Below are 15018 nucleotides of genomic sequence, written 5' to 3'. Positions count from 1 at the left end.
TTATTTATTTATTATTGGGACTTATATGCCGCCCTATCTCCCGAAGGACTCAGGGCGACTAACAACAATAACGTACAATAAATACAGGTTAAAATAAAAATTAAAATTAAAGGCCCCTGTAGAGTAAATAAAAATAAAAATTAAAATAAATTAAAAATTAGAGTTAAAAATTAAAAACCTAATTAAAATCCCTGTCAGTCCAGGTCAGCCAGGTGGAAAAGGAGTGTTTTGAGGCCGCGGCGAAAGGACTGGAGATCTGGGGCCATCCGAAGCTCAGGGGGGAGCTGGTTCCATAGGGAACATATGAAAACAATGGAGGTGGAATCTTCTAATCTATTAACCAACTCCAAAGGAGGATTCCCCCATTAGCCCCCCCCCCCCAAGCCAGTTGGCAGAGCCAGGTTTTTGGAAAGCCAAGCTGGTGGGCACAAAGTTCCATGGAGCCATGGCAGCAAAGGCTCTTCTGGACTCTGCCCATCAGATTCCTGTGGCTGATGGGGTCCAAAATACTCCTCTTCTGCCAGAGTGAGTGGGGCAGACCAGTCCCCCTGGGGCGAGACGGTTCCTGTGCCATAAAGGTGGAAACCGACGCCTTAAATTGGACCTGCAGGCAAACCAGCAACCGGAGCAGGTCATTGACACAATCACAACTTACCATCCAGCGCAAGGCTTGCCATTCCAAAACCAGAAAAATATAAAGCATTTATTTATTTAAAGCTTTTTTTAAAAAAATATTATTCTGCACTCTGCCCGCATGGCTCTCAGAGCATCTTATGCAAGTTTGACACCACTTAGCATTGTTTGCTTCCTTTTCTTTGTCTACGAAGCGTTTTTGTGTTCTGTGGACTCTTGAGGGAGATGAAGTTGAAACAGCTTCCCCCCCCCCCGACTTCAGACTTTATATCAGCCTCTATGGAGGTGTTCCTGTGCGAAGATTAGCCGTCCCGCTATTCTTATTTCCAACAACAGCCAGGTTTGTGTTTTGAGGAAGCCTGCAAACAAGGCGGAGGATAATGCCCTATACCAGGGGTTGGCAACCTTGGCTCTTTAATGACTCGTGGATTTCAACTCCCAGAATTCCTGAACCAGCGTGGCTGGCTCAGGAATTCTGGGAGTTGAAGTCCATGAGTCATAAAAGAGCCAAGGTTGCCTACCTCTGCCCTATACCACTACCGTTCTATGACCGCTCCCTCTCTGACAAGGTCATCTTCTGAACTTTAGAACAGGGCTTTTCAATCTTTTCACCCATTGTACCACTTTTAGGATATGGTAACATCCAAGTACCACCAGTCGCCTAGCAAGGTGTCAAAAACTTGATGACCAAAAAAAAGGAAAAAAGTGATGAAGTACAGGTAGTCCTCGACTTACAACAGTTCACTTAGTGACTTTGAAGTTACAGTGGCACTGAAAAAAGTGCCCCCCAAGCCACAGCTGAGCAAGACGCCTGCCTGCCCGGCGGCGCTCTTCTTCCTGTCCAAGGTTTTCATTGTTGTGAGCATTTCTGTTGAGGATTGGCAGCGGGGACGGGTGGGGGTGTTTGGTTTTTATTCCCCCCGTCTGCTGGGTGGTTACAGTAGGTTTTGGTCACTTCACATGACCCTGGGACACTGACCATCATAAATATGAATCAGTTGCCAAGCATCTCAATGTAAATCACAAGACCCTGGAGATGCTGCAACATTCCAGCTGATCGGCGCTTCTGGGCTCAGCAGAAGCGCCGGGATCAGCGCCGAGCTCCAGCTGGAGTCTGGCACTGATCCTGATGCATCCGCTGAGCCCTGACAGCCCCGAAGAAGCGCTGATCCTGGCGCTTCTGCTGAACCCTGACAGCCCTGCAGCTCCAGCCATCTCTCACTCAGGCTTGTGCGGTGTTGCCACCGGTTCAGCTCATTCCCCTCCCCCGCTACCACTTCTCTAGGATGGTCACGTACCACCTGCCAGGTGCCAATGTACCACAGGTGGTACTCGTACCACTGGTTGAAAAGCCCTGCTTTAGAAGCATTTCATCCATCCTGTCCAGATGCATCTTCCCACTCTGCTGCATTCTGAGACGAGAGTTTCCCACTTTCCCTTGGCAAACTCGGGCTATCAGGTTTTTCCTCTAGAACATAGAATCATAGGGCCATCTAGTCCAGAGGTCCCCAGCCTTTTGGGCACCCGGGACCGGTTCCATGGAGAGAGATTTTTCCGTGGACTGGAGGATGTGTGGTTTTGTGTGCTGCCTGCATCCCGCAGATGGGGCTCTGCTTGTTTGTGTAGACCAGTTGCTGGCATGCCGCGGCCCGGTACTGGTCCACAGACCGGGGTTTATGGACCCCCTGTTCTAGTCCAACCCCCTGCTTTCTTTACTTGCTTCCAAAGGCACCCTTCCAGATGGCTGCATCAGAAGGAGCAAGTTTGCCTCTCCTTATTCTTCAGCTGGAAGCGGTTTCCATTGCGATCACTAAATTTTGGAGTAGGTGGAAGCCTGGAAACCCATTTTGTTGAATGGTTGAAGGCTATAGCTCTACCACCTAATCTTCTGAAGGTTCATAGAAGGCAGTGTCTCTGGAATGTCCTTCAACACTCTCCTGCTGTAGCCAGAGACATTAGATAATTTCTTTTTCTCTTGTCTCTCTTTTCTCCATTTGTATTGTGTCGGCTAAAATGTTAGCTATTGTTTTAAGCCGAGCCATTTGGAGTGATTTCTATCTGGAAGAAAGCTGCTAGATAAAAAAAAATAGCAGGTGGCAAGACCACTCCATTAATTTCTCTATTGCCACATTGTCTTTATGGCTGTGACTCCATGAATGAACTGTTACCACAAACTGTGGCTAAGGTAAAAAAAATGGTTTGCAATCAGAATATTATGATTCCTGGTTCAGAGTAGCCTGTCAGTCAACAAGGATTTGTCTGCGGTTATAAAGAACCAGAGTTAAACCTCATTACCGTTAGAGTTGCCAGATTTTGGAATGGAAAAGAGTAAGGCAAAAGAGTTTTAAGAGATCAAAATCATCTTCTTCTTTTTTCTATACGAATATTTATTTATTTATTTATTTATTTATTTATTTAAATTTATATACCGCCCTATTCCCGTAGGACTCAGGGCGGTTTACAGGAAAAATTAAAATAATATTGTGGTACATTACTTAACCTTTCCAGTTGGATCAGGATGTTGGATAACACTCATAATACAAAGTACAGTGATCCTCAGGAATTTATCAGAGGTTCTGTCAGAATCCTTTTATATTTCATTTCTAACTCCCTCTCTCTGCAAACCCAAATCTCACCACCACCACCCCCTTACTGGATTCTGCCATTTCCAAGGAGGAAAGGGAAGACAGGGGCGTTTATTGCCCCATCTCTTTCCCTTAGATGTAATGTTTGTTTATTCAACCTGCCTGTTGGCCCTCACAAAAAGACCTATGAAAGAAACCTTCTCCCTTTGAACTACGAACAACTAAGAAAGGGGTTGGGGAGAATTCTGGCTCTTGCGATGAAAGGGAAATCCTCTCCCTATCTGATTACGAGCAAACAAGAAAGATGGCCGCTTTTGTCGGGGGGGGGGATTCTGGTTTGTATCTCCGGATGGAATGTGAAGGAGAGGAAGTAATTATGTTGCAAATGTACTGGTGGTTCTCCTTTTTCCCTGGAGGGGTTTGACACCTGAGACTTGACTGATCCGGGACTGACGAAATGGGCTGAGGGGAGGTTTTTTTTTACTCGGGGACACTTTAAAAATATCGATCTGTGAGACAGTTTTCAGATCCTGTCTATTCTATCCTCTGTCATCTACGTCTTAGTAAAAGTTCCTGCTTGGACAATCTTGTCTCCCAAGAGTTTTTCTTTCCTAAGGTGTGGATTGGAGTGGGTTCTGACAGGTTCTTAAATGAAAAACTCAGCCACGAGGCTCAGCATGCTGTCCATCGTCTTCTTGTGTTCCCTTCCAGGTCACAAAAGGTCTCAGGCAAATAAATCAGTACGCAAATAGCTCCATTCCTGTTACAGCAATCACACTATTTGGAGGGATAAAATTTGGAGAAAAGAGTATAATACGGGCCCCAAACTGACCCTCCCACAAAAGTAAATCGGTTGCTTGAAGTTCCTGAAAAGCCAATTACTGTACAGTATTGCAGGTTAATTTGTAATGCAGCACATTGATTAAGTCTTTTATGAGATTATGAGAACTTCAGTCAGAAAAATAATATTTCCCAAATGGGAAAATTAGGTTTCCTGTATTTTAAATTGTTACCTCACAAAATAATAAACAAGACTTTGAATTTCTGAGATTCTTTGGTCAGGCAGGAGCTCTGGTAAAATGAGACAGTCAAGCGTTCCGTGATGAAAAAAAAGTTTGCCCCCAGTGACCCTTTGTCAAAGCTGCTGTCACTGCATCCTGCCATGCAAGGATCCAAAGTAGGTCGGAGAGATGACACATCCACAGCTACTTCCAAATCTGACAGGATAATTTTATGGCATGTGTGAATGGACCCTATTAGGTACATTGCTATGATAAACCTTACTGCTTTTCTGTATGTGAAACTAGACAGCCTGTGAGCTGTGAGCTGCTTGTCAACCTTTCAGAGATATTTCCTTACCAGATTCTTTGATGCCTTCAACAACAGCAGAGCTTCCAATGGATTACCTTCCCTGGAAAAGATTTTTAAAAGACCTGGCTTTTTCCCCAAACCTGGGATAAGGCTAGATAATTGCACATTAAAAGTTTCATTTGGTGCCAGGGTTTTGTATAATGATGATGATGATGATGATGATATTGGAAAGGGACCTTGGAGGTCATCTAGTCCAACCCCCTGCTCAGGCAGGAAACCCTATACCATTTCAGACAAGTGGCTGTCTAATCTCTTCTTAAAAGCTTCCAGTGTTGGAGCATTCACAACTTCTGGAGGCAAGTTGTTCCTCTGATTAATTGTTCTCACTGTCATGAAATTTCTCCTTAGTTCTAGGTTGCTTCTCTCCTTGACTAGTTTCCATCCGTTGCTTCTTGTCCTGCTTTCAGGTGCTTTGGAGAATAGCTTGACTCCCTCTTCTTTGTGGCAGCCCCTGAGATATTGGAACACTGCTATCATGTCACACCTAGTCCGCATAATGTTTAATGAGGTAAAGAAGAATCCTAGAGTGTCAGCTAAAGACCTACAGAAATCTCTGGCACATGCTACCATTTTTGTTGACACATCTACAATAAGGAAAACATTAAACAAGAATGGAGTACATGGGAGGACACCACGGAGGAAGCCATTGCTGTCCAAAAAAATATTGCAGCACGTTTGAAGTTTGCAAAAGAGCACCTGGATGTTCCACAGCACTACTGGCAAAATATACTGTGGACTGATGAAAGCAAAACTGAGTTGTTTGGGAAGAACACACAACACTATGTGTGGAGAAAAAAAGGCACAGCACACCAACATCAAAACCTCATCCCCACTGTAAAACATGGCGGAGGGAGCATCATGGTTTGGGGCTGCTTTGCTGCCTCAGGGCCTGGACGGATTGTTGTCATTGATGGGAAAATGAATTCCAGAGTTTATCAGGACATTTTGCAGAAAAACGTACGACCATCTGTCCGCCAACTGAAGCTCCGCAGAGGATGGGTGATGCACCAGGACAATGACCCAAAGCATACAAGTAATTCAACAAAACAATGGCTTCAACAGAACAGAATACGCCTTCTGGAGTGGCCCAGTCAGAGTCCTGACCTCAACCCGATTGAAATGCTGTGGCATGACCTTAAGAGAGCGATTCACACCAGACATCCCAAGAATATTGCTACACTGAAACAGTTTTGTAAAGAGGAGTGGTCCAAAATTACTCCAGATGGTTGTGCAGGTCTGATCTGCAACTACAGGAAACGTTTGGTTGAGGTTATTGCTGCCAAAGGAGGGTCAACCAGTTATTAAGTCCAAAGGTTCACATACTTTTTCCACCCTGTACTGTGAATGTTTCCATCTTATGTTCAGTTAAAACATGACAACAGCTAATGTTTGTGTAGTATTATTTTAAGCAGACTGTGTTTCTCTATTGTTGTGACTTACATGACGTTTAGAGTGCATTTTATAGCCAATTCATGCAAAATTCCACATAATCCCAAAGGGTTCACATACTTTTTCTTGCAACTGTATACCTGTGCATTTGGTTTAATAGGAACATAGAAAACTGATGGCAGGAAAAGAACCAGTAGTCCATCTAGTCTGCCCTTTGATTTTTTTTGTTTGCTTTTGTTTTCTAATTTATTTATTTATTGTTATTAATTTTTATAGTCATTGCACAATCACCCAGATATTCAGACTGGATTTGACGTTTTTGTCTGCCTGTTGAGTCCTTCCCAAAGACCCGCAATAGGCACATATGGTGGCTATCAAACACAGACGGTGTTTGGTGGTGTTACTGTTTTATTATTTAGTTTGTTGTTGTTTTATTTTTATTTATTTATTTATTGTTATTATTTTTTATAGTCATTGCACAATCACCCAGATTGCAAAAATTTATTTTTGTCTGATGATGGACCTGTGTTTATCCCAAGCAAGCATAACCTCAGGTACTGATGATGGACCCACTGCCTCCTCTGGGAGTTAGTTCCAACCTTCCTCTGTGAAGTAAAACTTTCTAACATTGCTGTTAATGTTTTTGTTTTATTAATCAGTGATTTTTACAGTAATGATAAGATTGTATGTGTTAATTTTTTGATTGGGAGCGGCCCAGAGTTAGTTGAAAGATGGGCAGCCATATAAACGTTTTAAATAAACAAATTCCGGAAGATGCTCAGAGGTGTGCATATGTGTGTATGTACACGCAGATGCACTTAAAAACATCACAGGGAAATGTTAATGTGACATTTTGTGTTATGTAATAAATTGGTTTGTGATCATTTTTATGTCATAAAATATTTTATTTAAAAAAATTGCCAAATTTCAATTCCACTTGAGTCATGGGTCCTGGATTTTGGATGCATTCTGTAAGGTTAGCCCTTCTGAGGTACCTTGGTTAAAATGCTTTTTGCTCCATGGTGCAACATTTCAAGCAGTCAGAGGTTACGGAATCAGAATTTTAGAGAGATATAGATCTGTCCACTTGCAAGAGAAGCTCCGGACTTTCAATTTCATCTCTTTATTTCTACTCCCGCTCTTTTTTTTCCCTTGCAGGTATCTAGTGGGAACCTGCTGGCTATCCTGAATCGACATTATCAGGACTTAAGTTGCTTGGCCTTCACGGATGATAGCAGCCATTTTCTCTCTGGAGCCAAAGACTGTCTTGTCATAGTGTGGAGCCTGTACAGGTATGAATTGAAATGGCCTCCCATTTCCCGATTCTGCCCATGAGATCAGCATCAATGCATTTGCCCAGTGCTCCTGCATGTGAATATTATTTTGGGCACCAGCGTTAACATACTGAAAGTGTCCGGATCTTTAGAAGAGGTACGCTCCACTTTTGTGCAGAAGGAGATCCTTTGTACTATCTTCCAGTTAAGCTTTAAACTAAATTACTTTTCATTCTGCATTACTGTGAGAGGGATCTTGGAGTCCTAGTGGACAATCACTTAAATATGAGCCAACAGTGTGCTGCAGCTGCCAAAAAAGCCAACACAGTGCTAGGCTGCATTAACAGAGGGATAGAATCAAGATCAAGTGAAGTACTAATACCACTTTACAATGCCTTGGTAGGGCCACACCTGGAATACTGCATCCAGTTTTGGTCACCATGATGTAAAAAAGATGTTGAGACTTTAGAAAGAGTACAGAGAAGAGCAACAAAGATGATTAGGGGATTGGAGGCTAAAACATATCGGGAACGGTTGCTGGAATTGGGTATGTGTAGTTTAACGAAGAGAAGGGCAAGGGGTGACATGATAGCAGTGTTCCAATATCTCAGGGGCTGCCCCAAAGAAGAGGGAGTCAAGCTTTTCTCCAAAGCACCTGAAGGCAGGACAAGAAGCAACAGATAGAAACTAGTCAAGGAGAGAAGCAACCTAGAACTAAGGAGAAACTTCCTGACAGTTAGAACAATTGACCAGTGGAACAACCTGCCTCCAGAAGTGGTGAATGCTCCAACACTGGAAGTTTTTAAGAAGAGACTGGCCCGCCATTTCTCTGAAATGGTATAGGGTTGGACTAGATGACCTCCAAGGTCCCTTCCAATTATTATTATTATTATTATTATTATTATTATTATTATTATTATTATTATTATTATTATTATTATCATCATCATCATCATCATCATCATTATCATTATCATTATTAATATTATTAATATTATTAATATTAATATTTATTTTAAAGAAGTACCTTTTAAGTTTGGATTCATCAACATCACATGACCTCCTGAGTAGTTTAAACAATAAGGCCATACAACTTGATCTAAAAACTTCGTAGAATTAAACAAGTTTTGCCAAAAAAAAAAGACCAGAATGCCATTTTTACACTGATATTTAGGGAGAGAGTTATTGGCCAGGATTTAAGAGTTATCTCTGCAGTGTCTTGTCTTTTTAGCTGTCATCCTCAGTGGCACGTGTCATAGATGAAAGTAAGGCTGCTTGCTTAGGCTAAAAAGCATAACATTAAAGCCTTTAAAGGTCAGGAGGAAAAAAAGAGAGATTCCGGAAGATGGGGAACAAAAATTCCCCAAGAACGTCCCAGTGAATGAATTCTGAGATTTATTCAGTGTCTGCAGGAAGCTGACAAACTTTCTTCTCCTCATTTGGTCAGATTTAGGCACCTTGCTCTAAAACTGAAGGTAGAGACAACTGGAGGAAGTCTAAAGGTTTAGGCTTTTGTCAAAAACAACATGCAGATAAAACGGGCAGCCTGTAATTATCTGCTCAATTGGTTTCCACCTGAATTCCCTAACACACACGTTTAGCATTATTGCGTTAGAGATTAAATGGTGCGCACGTTTGCAGGGAGACAGCAACTCCAAATCCATCCTTGCATACAACTTTCCTATTTACCATGTTAAAACCAATTCATTTCTTAGCGTGCTACAGGTGGACCATACCCAAAGCCCTGAGCCCCGCCACGTGTGGTCACGGCACAGCCTTCCCGTCACAGATCTCTGCTGTGGTGTCGGTGGTCCCTTGGCCAGAGCTGCCACGGCCTCTTTGGACCAAACAGCAAAGGTAATCATACTCAGTTTGGAAGCAGCACAGGGAGTCCTCGACTTACAACCATTGATTTTGTGACTGTTCAAAGTTACTGGGGGAAAAAGTGACTTATGACCGTTTTTCACACAACCGTCGCAGCATCCCCAAGGTCATATGATCAGAATTCAGACTTGTGGCAATTGACTCATATTTATGACGGTTGCAATATCTCGGGGTTACATGACCACCTTTTGCAACCTTCTGACCAGCAAAGTCAAAGGGGAAGCCAGATTCACTTAAAACGACTGCTGTGGTTCACTTAACAACTGTGGTGAGGAAGGTTGTAAAACGGGACAAAACTCATTTGACAACTGTCTCGCCTAGCAACTGAAAGGTTGGGCTCAAACGTGGTCGTACGTTGAGGACTAGCTGCACTATAGTTTTGTGCAAAATACTGTGTTCTTGGAGTATTCTGATTTTCTCCCAAAATTCTCTAGTCAAACTGTTAGTGTTTCTCTGCAACTGAATTTGTCCAGGACAGAACAAACCACTTACTGTTCCTAAAGATCCACTTCTGAAAAACAGCAAACTGTATGCAGAAAAGGAAGTTCAGTCTGTTTTAGGAGAAAAATGGAATGTTCCAGAACCAAAGCACAGAATTTTATACACAGCTAGGGAATCGAATTGCTTTGTTCATGCCGAATCCTTTTTAAGGTAGGAATTATAACCACTGCTTGGCAAATATGTACATAGGCATATTCATTTGTGCTGGTACACTTGGTAGGTCTGGAAATGGAAACATTTTGCTTACACACAACAAATCCTGTGCAGCTTTTCTAAAGGTTTCTGGACAGAAAACGTGCTTGGGAGGGCGGGGCGATATAATATTTGATTTAGAGCTGTTTTCATGGATTTTTTTTCTGTCCTATGTATAACACAGTTCAGAAATTTCTACTTGGAAACAATATGTGGAACTGAACGTGTTGTAAGATAATCTCACCTTGTGTTCTAACTAGTCTCAGGATACCAGGAGAGGTAAAGAATTTGGGGGGAAAAGAGGGATGAGTTAAATGCTGGAATGTTCCCGATTCAAGAACCAAAACAACAGCACCATATCCTTGGCATTTAGCTGGAGTGTAAGAAAAATGAACCCCTTGGCTCAAAATTGGTAATCTGTCGCAGTCGTGGTGCCTATTACTGTTAGATAGATAACCTTTGTTATTTTTTACTGTGGGCAGACATTAAAAATGAAATTTAGTTGCTCCCAAAGTGTACACATACGTAACACACATTTAAACATACCATCTACAACAGACATGTCAAACACAAGGCCCGGGGGCCATATCCGGCCCGCGAAGTGGTTTCATGTGGCCCGCGAAGCCATCCTGGAAACAGTGAGGGAACGGCCCCCTCTGCCTTGGCCCTGGCCCAGAGACCCTCCTTCTGCCAGAGACCCTCAGATCTGTCCCACTCCTGCCCAGGCCCCCATAGGCACCCTTGATGTGAATGATGTAGAGCTGGCCACGCCCACCCAGTAGGACATACGTACTCTAGCCACGCCCACCCAGTAGGCCACGCCCACCCTGGCCATACCCACCCGGCCCCCTGAGGGCAACCGCAATGCTGATGCGGCCCTCAATGAAATTGAGTTTGACACCCCTGATCTACAACATATGTATAGACCAGACATGTCAAACACAAGGCCCGGGGGCCAGATCCGGCCCGCGAAGTGGTTTCATGTGGCCCACGAAGCCATCCTGGAAACAGTGAGGGAACGGCCCCCACTGCCTTGGCCCTGGCCCAGAGACCCTCTTTCTGCCAGAGACCCTCAGATCTGTCCCACTCCTGCCCAGGCCCGTATAGGGACCCTTGATGCAAACGATGTAGAGCTGGCCATGCCTACCCAGTAGGCCATATGCACTCTAGCCACGCCCACCCAGTAGGCCACGCCCACCCTGGCCATACTCACCCGGCCCCTTGAGGGCAACCGCAATGCTGATGCGGCCCTCAATGAAATTGAGTTTGACACCCCTGCTATAGACCTACACCCTTACATATATAACATATAAACATTTTGTGTTTGTATATAAATGTTTTGTATTATGGACAGTCTACAACTTTCAAGGTGTAGTAGGTCCTCATTTAACAACCGCAATTGGGGTTGGGAACTCTGTCACTAAGCAATGCAGTTATAAGGCACAGCTTCACGTGACTCTGCCAACTTGCAGCGGTAGTTCCAGCAATCCCAGTTAACCTTATTAAGCCAATCCCATAGCATTTCCTGCAGGTGTGATCACCATTTGCAACCTCCTGCTGGCTTCCTTATTGACTTTGCTTGATGGAAGCTGACAGTGAAAGTTACAAATGATAAATCACGTGACTGTGGGATGCTGCAATGTCATAATCTCAAGCTGGTAGCCAAGATCCCAAATTGCAACGAGGGACACCGCAGCAGCCGCAACTATGAGGATTTGTCATAAGTACCCCTCATTCAACACCATTGTAACTTGGAACGGTCACCGAACGAGTGGCTGTTAAACAAGCACTGCCTGCATGCAAAGTAGCCTCAGCCACAGAATTGCCGCCGTGTGTGCTGCGATGTGTTCCTTCGGATATCCCGGGTTTTCCGCCCAGCTTTTGTACAGTTGGCAGTACCAGCGAGCCTCAGCCTGTTTAACTGAAGCCGTGGCTGTTTCCCTGAGGTTGGGTTATCTAAAATTCCATCTGGATTATAAGACACAAGCTAGGACAAAAGAACAGCAGAAAGCACAGCGCTCAGCACGTGGGCTTAATCTCAAGGGAAGAAACAGAGTCTGGATAAATGCCAGGTTGGGGAAGATGCATTTATAAGAACTCTTACACAAGAACAAAAGGAGGAGATTAATCAATTGATAACAGAAGAAGAAATCTTTATAGCAATTAAGGAATTGAAGTTGGATAAAGCGCCAGGTACGGATGGTCTGACTGCGATCTACTACAAACATTTACAATCGGAGCTGATAAAGCCATTAAGGGAATTGTTTCAGACAATTCAGAGGGGGGGAAAGGTGCCTCCGTCTTGGAGAACTGCTTTTATTTCTTTGATTCCGAAGGAAGATCAAGATGCTACTCAAGTAAAAAACTACAGATCAATATCACTTTTAAATACAGACTACAAGATATTTGCTAAGGTGTTAGCTAATAGACTGATGAGGGTTCTGCAACAGATGATTCATGGGGATCAAACCGGGTTTATTAGTGGTAGACAAATGAAAAATAATGTGAGGCATATAGTTGATGTGGTGGAGTTTTTGGAAAGGAACAACCAGATCCCTGCGGCGCTAATTTTTTTAGATGCTGAAAAAGCTTTTGATCAATTGAATTGGCAATTTTTGATGAAAGTTTTAGATAAAATGAATTTTGGGGATAAATTTTTACAACCAATTAGGGCATTATATCAAAAACAAACTGCCCGAATAATAGTTAACAATAGTCTGACTGAAGTATGCAATATTGAGAAGGGCACAAGACAAGGGTGTCCATTATCACCTTTATTATTTGTTTTAACATTGGAGATATTATTGATAAAAATACGGAACTCGGAAAAAATTAAGGGTATTCAAATTAGAGATCAGGATTATAGACTGAGGGCGTTTGCAGACGATCTGGTTGTTACGATGACTCAGCCAGAAAACTCTGTTGTGGACCTGATGGAGATAATAATGCAATATGGGAAGGTTTCTGGATTTAAGGTTAATGTACAAAAAACAAAAATTTTGGCCAAAAACATGACAACACCGCAAAAGGCCCTTTTAGAAGGATTAACTGGATTTGAGATTGTTAAAAGGGTCAAATATTTGGGGGTGTATTTGTCACCCTCAAATGCAAAGTTATATAAAAATAATTATGAAAAGCTATGGGGAAAAATTCAAAAAGAATTGGAGAGTTGGGAAAAATTGCAATTGTCTTTACTGGGAAGAATTGCAGCAGTGAAAATGAATGTCCTGCCTAAATTTTTATTTTTATTCCAAATGATACCGATTCTTAAAAAAGACTCTAATTTGGAAGAATGGCAACGGGGTATCAATAAATTTGTGTGGGCAGGGAAAAGGCCACGAGTTAAACTTAAGATTATGCAGGACACTCGTGAAAGAGGTGGTCTTAAAATGCCTAATCTTAAATTATATTATGAAGCTGCTGCGTTGTCAGGAATAAGTGATTGGATTAATTTGACACAAGGGAGATTATTAAATCTTGAGGGCCACGACTTGTTATTTGGCTGGCATGCATATTTGTTGTATGATAAGAAGGTAGATAATGTGTTTAAAGTGCATATTTTAAGACAGGCATTGTTGAGAGTTTGGAAGAAGTATAGACATAAGTTAGACTACAAGATGCCGTTGTGGGCAATCCCAAAACATGCAATAGAAAACATAAATGTTGGCTTCAAACATGATGTGACTACGTATAAGGAGATCTTAAGCTTGGAAAGGAACGTTTGGTGTTTGAAGCCGTACAATCTCTTGCGAGATGAGAAGATAGTTCAAACTTGGTTTCAATATATTCAGTTACGTGCCAGGTGGAAAGAAGATCAGAAAATTGGTTTCTCAATGACCGATGAAAATTTGATAAAGCAAATTAGAAATCAGGGTCCAGCACATATCAAACGGATTTATCTTGCATTGATAGATATTGACTCAGAAACAGAACTTGTTAAAGACTGTATGATAAAATGGGCCCAGAATATTCAAGAAGTTATTACAATGGACACGTGGGAAAAGATCTGGGTGAGGAACGTAAAATTTACGCAAGCCCAAAACCTAAGAGAGAACTTTTATAAAATGTTTTATAGATGGCATTTAGATCCTAAAAAGCTTGCAAGTATGTATCCGAACTGCCAGCCCAAATGTTGGAGGTGTGGTGGCGAAGATGCAACGTATTTTCATATATGGTGGACCTGCAAAAAGGTTAAGGCCTTTTGGATAAAAATTTGGTGGAATATGCAAAAGATCTTCAAGCAAAGGATAAAGTTTTGTCCGCAATTGTTTTTGCTGGGCATAATTACAGATGCTACTGTTGTGGACATTAAGTTGATGTTGAATTTAATTACAGCAGCAAGACTCTTAGTAGGTCAATACTGGAAGAAGGAGGAACTGCCGACTATAGAAGAATGGACTCTAAAGGTTTCTGACCTGGCCGAAATGGCAAAGATCTCGGCTTACTTGAAAGATCATTCGCAAGAACGTTATATTATGGAGTGGAAAAAGTGGATTGATTATATTCAGAACAAATATGGGACTAAAAAGTTTCACTTAGCATTTGAATAAGTTTTCTTTTCTTTTTTCTTTTTCTTTTTTTTCTAGGTAACATTAGTATTGCTTGTAGTCATTTTATATGAGCTAGAGGGCGATAGAATCAATAGTTTATTGTTTTTAGCATATGGATGTTTATGATTGTTCTTTGTTTCTATACCTTGTACTTAGCTCTGGGAAGTCGGGGGGGGGGGGAGGGGGGAATCGGGGGGAGGGATAGGGAGGGTTAGGTAGGGGTGGGGGGAGGGGGGGATTGTTAAAGATAAAATGTATGGTAAAACTTTTCAATAAAAAAAAAGAACTCATTGCCTTTTGTTCTTGCCGAATCTTTTGCTAGAATCCCTGAAAAGAAGAGTTTCTCTGTGTAAAAATCCCAATATTTTGCTGTTTGCACATAATACATGTCATATTCATAGACTGGCACCAGGCTTAATTTTGTAATATTATAGCTAAAAACTGGATTTAATGTGCCCCTTTTTCTCATTCTCAGTTGTGGGAGATCTCCTCCGGGAACCTTCTCCTCTCTGTCGTCTTCGATGTGAGCATCATGTCAGTGACCCTTGACCTTGCGGAATACCACATGTTCTGCGGCGGGTTGGATGGTTCCGTCTTCCAGGTTGACCTCTGCTCCTGGGTAGGTCCCATTCTGTGCAG

At 42.4% G+C, this 15018-nt stretch overlaps 1 protein-coding gene across 6 annotated transcripts in view; it reads left to right on the top strand.

The window, feature by feature from the left end:
• WDR18 (WD repeat domain 18) overlaps window positions 1-15018 on the top strand; it is a 73971-nt gene that overhangs the window by 21576 nt on the left and 37377 nt on the right. For all 6 annotated transcript variants that reach the window (XR_014024511.1, XR_014024512.1, XR_014024513.1 and 3 more), the window contains exons 3-5: window positions 7137-7270; window positions 8968-9109; window positions 14855-14998. Coding sequence is in view for 2 of the 6 variants with exons in the window: in XM_081312929.1 (XP_081169055.1) it covers window positions 7137-7270; window positions 8968-9109; window positions 14855-14998 (420 nt within the window). In the remaining 4 variants the exon portion in view is untranslated. The remainder of the gene's footprint in view (window positions 1-7136; window positions 7271-8967; window positions 9110-14854; window positions 14999-15018) is intronic.

This window comes from Vipera berus (genome assembly GCF_964194415.1).
Source record: "Vipera berus genome assembly, chromosome: 1".
Classification (NCBI taxonomy): Eukaryota; Metazoa; Chordata; class Lepidosauria; order Squamata; family Viperidae; genus Vipera; species Vipera berus.
This window is presented reverse-complemented; position numbering and strand designations above follow the sequence as displayed.